This window comes from Ictalurus punctatus, chromosome 27, assembly GCF_001660625.3.
Source record: "Ictalurus punctatus breed USDA103 chromosome 27, Coco_2.0, whole genome shotgun sequence".
NCBI lineage: Eukaryota > Metazoa > Chordata > Actinopteri > Siluriformes > Ictaluridae > Ictalurus > Ictalurus punctatus.
Window position 1 is genome coordinate 19,185,584 of NC_030442.2, and position 4,417 is coordinate 19,190,000.

Here is a 4,417-nt window from a genome sequence, read left to right on the forward strand (position 1 = left end):
CCGCCCTCTACATCACCACACACACACTGCAGCCAACATAATACAGGAAGTGGAAATACATCGATGGAGCAGGCTTCAGTGACTCCGTTTACATGGACAGCAGTAATCTAATGATTGACCTTACTCTGATTAAGATAATAATGTGATTAAGGTGTTTACATGAGTCGCCTTTAGAATACTCCTGTCATGTTCCCGTTTTACATGTTCTAGAACATAATTAGATTAACAGCCCGCGTCATTACGTACCCGCGCCACGCCGTCCGACTCCCTCCAGAATTTCACGTATCGACATACAGTTGGTCTTCGTTATGGTACCGTATACAGTTCTGGGTGTTTTTATTAATTTTTTACGAACGCTTTAAGTGCGGTTAATTATTTGTCATGCTGTACGTGCTAATAGACGACTGCTTGAAGCCGTGGGTGTGTCCCGAAATCACATAGTTACCGTCTATATAGTAGCCGAGATACATGTATTTCTCCCCACTACAGGCCTATAGTAGGAAAGTATGCGATTTGGGACGCAGCCGAACTCTCTTGTTCGCTGTAAAATGTAAAACTTCCGTGTGTGATCGTGTCCTGTCACACAATGCGGTGAAAACTCTCACATGACGTTGATAATGTGATTAAGGTGTTTACACGTCTGTGATACACGTCCATAATGTGACTAAAACAGGAGAACTCCACACGTCTTAATTCCATTAGAGCTTACTTCGATTATGACCTTAATCAGATTAAGGTAAGTACAAATTGCTGTTTACATGCTAGTTTCATAATTAGAGTATTGTCTTAATCGAATTAAGAGTGGATTATTGTTGTCCATGTAAACGCAGCTAGTGTTTTGGTCACAGACTCCATCTTAATATCGGTAAGTGTTCATACTTAATATAAACTTTATAATCTGAAATTATTCTCATAGAATACATCAGCATATAGGTGTCGTTTATTTTGAAAAAAACAACAACATTAGAATTACAACAGTAAAATATATTGTGTACACTTTATAGTAAAATTCAAACTGTTAACATTAGTTAATGTTGAGTATTTAAGTTACATCTAATAACAATGATAAATAATTCTACAGCATTGGTTGAGGTTTGTTAATAATAGAATTGAGTGCATATACTAATATATGTTTAAAATTTCAGTATTCAGTTTGTTTTAAAGAATTAAGTATTATTAACAAATATGAATTATTAATGAGCAGTAGTGTGTGTGTATAAATTAACAAAATTAAATAAATAAATGCTGTAGTTATTTGCTTGATTTGTCACGACAGATGTTTGCATCATGACGGATTTATATTGTGGTTTTAAATTAACAGAAGCACTAGAAATGGCATAGTTTTGTTTGTCTACTGTAGTGTTAGAAGATAAATTTGTGATTATGCCGGGTCGTTCCTGAATTTCTCCGTCTGGGGATTAATGAAGTATTATCTTATTATCTTATCTTATCTTTCTTTGATGCTGTGCAAACCACCACAACAAACCTGTAGCTCTTTTTTTAAATAAAAGTAAATCACAAATTTGATCAGAAAAATCACAATTAGATTTTTTCCCCAAATCGTGCAGCCCTACTCTGGACTAAAGCGGAAGTGGAGAGAGGACATGAGTGTGAGTGTCATGCCTCCAGAGTCCAGCAGAGGGCAGCCAAGTCTCAAAACATAAGACCCAACAAATAAAGGAAGACCTTCACTAGGAATTTTTAACTGAGCTTGTGTTTAATTTGAATTGCTTCATCAGTGACCTGCTTCTGTGCTCAGTCACACTTCATACCCAAAACAGAGTGTAACTGAATCATCAACTTCTACTGTGAATCTCCATCATCTCAGGGAAGAAGAATTTTGTGTGTGCGTGTGTGTGTAGGTATGTTTGATGTCAGTCAACCACCAAATAAAAACCCCTTTTAAAGGGTAAATGATACACTCAGATTCACTCAAATACAGATTTTATTTTATTATAATACAAGAGACCATGTGACCATGTGCATATGACAATAAGCTTTGCTGATCTCCTGTCTCTCTGCTCAGTCTCCGTATTCCACCGCAGCGCCAAGATTTTTGCTAACAAAGGACTGAATCCCAGCTGTGACTCCCTGCAGAAGTGTATTATTACTTCTGACCATAATCATCAGCTGTGTGATGTCTGTCCATTGCAGTGAACCCAAAATCCCACTGATGTCAGAGTAAAGCTTCTGTCTCTCCTGAGGTGGAAGCTCCATGAGGATCTGAGGAACTGGTTTAAAATTACCACTGGTCATCCAGCCCAGAAAACCCCCGACTGCTCCACCTGAAACCAGGAAAGAGAGACATTTCACTCAGACAGTGGCGAAATGTTTGTGAATATGTTATATTGTTATATATAGTGTGTTTGTGTTTTAATCACAATCAGGTTAAAAAGAGGAATAAATCTAAAAACTTCTCATTTAAACACCAAACATTAACGGCTTCTCAGATATTATCTAATCTTATCCAACTAACTGACGTAACAGTAGCTTTGTGTCCGATTATCAGAGAAGAGACATTACATTAGAACATGATGCTGATGTTGTAGGCTGTACATGGGAATTTATTTTATTACATTTATTAAATTTTTAATAAATGCAAAAAGAAATGCAAATCCTGTAGTGCAGGAAGCTTCCTCACTGCTTGTATGTACAAGTGTGAGGTTGTTTTCTTTCTGTTTCTGTTTACGGTCAGTGTGCATGTGTTAATCACTGTGTTGCGTGTTATCAGAGCAATATACCTATTAATATCAAATCTCAGCCATTTCTTATCAGTAAAAGCAAACTTCAGCTAAACCGAACAGCAACAAGGTGTAATCAAAAATCTTCACAAATCACCTACAGAACTCATTGAGGTGTGGCTACAGGTCAAGTAATAGCTAAGCTGCACATCATAATGAAGCAGGCAGAAACCGTAGATAAGCTAAAGAGGTACAGCGAGGCCTGATCTACAAGAATTCATAATCATTTTATAACCAGAGAGCCTAGACAAAGCTGAGCTGATTCTCTGTCCAACCGCCTCACCACATCTCCAACCGCTTCCCCACATCTCCAACCGCCTCACCACATCTCCAACCGCCTCACCACATCATCAACCGCTTCACCACATCTCCAACCGCTTCACCACATCACCAAAGGCTTCACCACATCTCCAACCGTTTCACCACATCTCCAACCGCTTCCCCACATCTCCAACCGCTTCACCACATCTCCAACCGCTTCCCCACATCTCCAACCGCTTCCCCACATCTCCAACCGCTTCCCCACATCTCCAACCACGTCACCACATCTCCAACCACGTCACCACATCACCAACCGCTTCCCCACATCACCAACCGCTTCCCCACATCTCCAACCGCTTCCCCACATCTCCAACCGCTTCCCCACATCTCCAACCGCCTCACCACATCTCCAACCGCTTCCCCACATCTCCAACCGCCTCACCACATCTCCAACCGCCTCACCACATCATCAACCGCTTCACCACATCTCCAACCGCTTCACCACATCACCAAAGGCTTCACCACATCTCCAACCGTTTCACCACATCTCCAACCGCTTCCCCACATCTCCAACCGCTTCACCACATCTCCAACCGCTTCCCCACATCTCCAACCGCTTCCCCACATCTCCAACCGCTTCCCCACATCTCCAACCACGTCACCACATCTCCAACCACGTCACCACATCACCAACCGCTTCCCCACATCACCAACCGCTTCCCCACATCTCCAACCGCTTCCCCACATCTCCAACCGCTTCACCACATCTCCAACCGCTTCCCCACATCTCCAACCACGTCACCACATCACCAACCACGTCACCACATCACCAACCGCTTCCCCACATCTCCAACCGTGTTGGAGATGTGTGTTCTGATGATGTCACATGAAGCGTCTTGTACCGAATCTGTGTAAAATCTGTGGTAATTTTGAAAATTGATTTTTACATCAAGCCAAAGACTTTATTTCCGGTTTAGTCTAAAACTGAATAACTGAGAACAGTAAAAGGGTTTTACCAACTGCAATTCCAGCCGGTCCGAGCAGTAACCCTCCTAGGGCTGCACCCCCTCCTGCCATCGCTCCCCCTTTCAGAGAACCCTTCACTGCAGCCTTCATCTTCTGGCTCGCTGAAACCTCGCAGCACATCTGTAGAACATCATTTATCTTCTGCTCCATCATGGTACTCAGTCTGGAATGAATTATGAATGAATCAGTGGGAGAGACGGGTTTATATCCGGCTTTAAATGTTCAGTGTGTCGTGAAGAAGCTGCTTCACACACACACACACACACACATACACACACACACATACACACACACACATACACACACACTGTGGATCCAAAATAAGGAAAATGTTTATAATGTGTTTATTTTGGAACTGAACCATAATGAACTTTCTTTTACTTTCACAC

General features: G+C 41.6%; 1 protein-coding gene across 1 annotated transcript in view; it reads right to left on the reverse strand.

The window, feature by feature from the left end:
* Positions 1–1,927: 1,927 nt before the first annotated feature.
* LOC108259286 (protein C19orf12 homolog) overlaps positions 1,928–4,417 on the reverse strand; it is a 5,673-nt gene continuing 3,183 nt past the window's right edge. Inside the window, exons 2-3 of the mRNA XM_017458623.2 lie at positions 4,019–4,191; positions 1,928–2,285 (exon numbers count right to left, since the gene is read on the reverse strand). Coding sequence (XP_017314112.1) covers positions 2,023–2,285; positions 4,019–4,181 — 426 coding nt within the window. The 5' untranslated portion in view covers positions 4,182–4,191 and the 3' untranslated portion in view covers positions 1,928–2,022. The remainder of the gene's footprint in view (positions 2,286–4,018; positions 4,192–4,417) is intronic.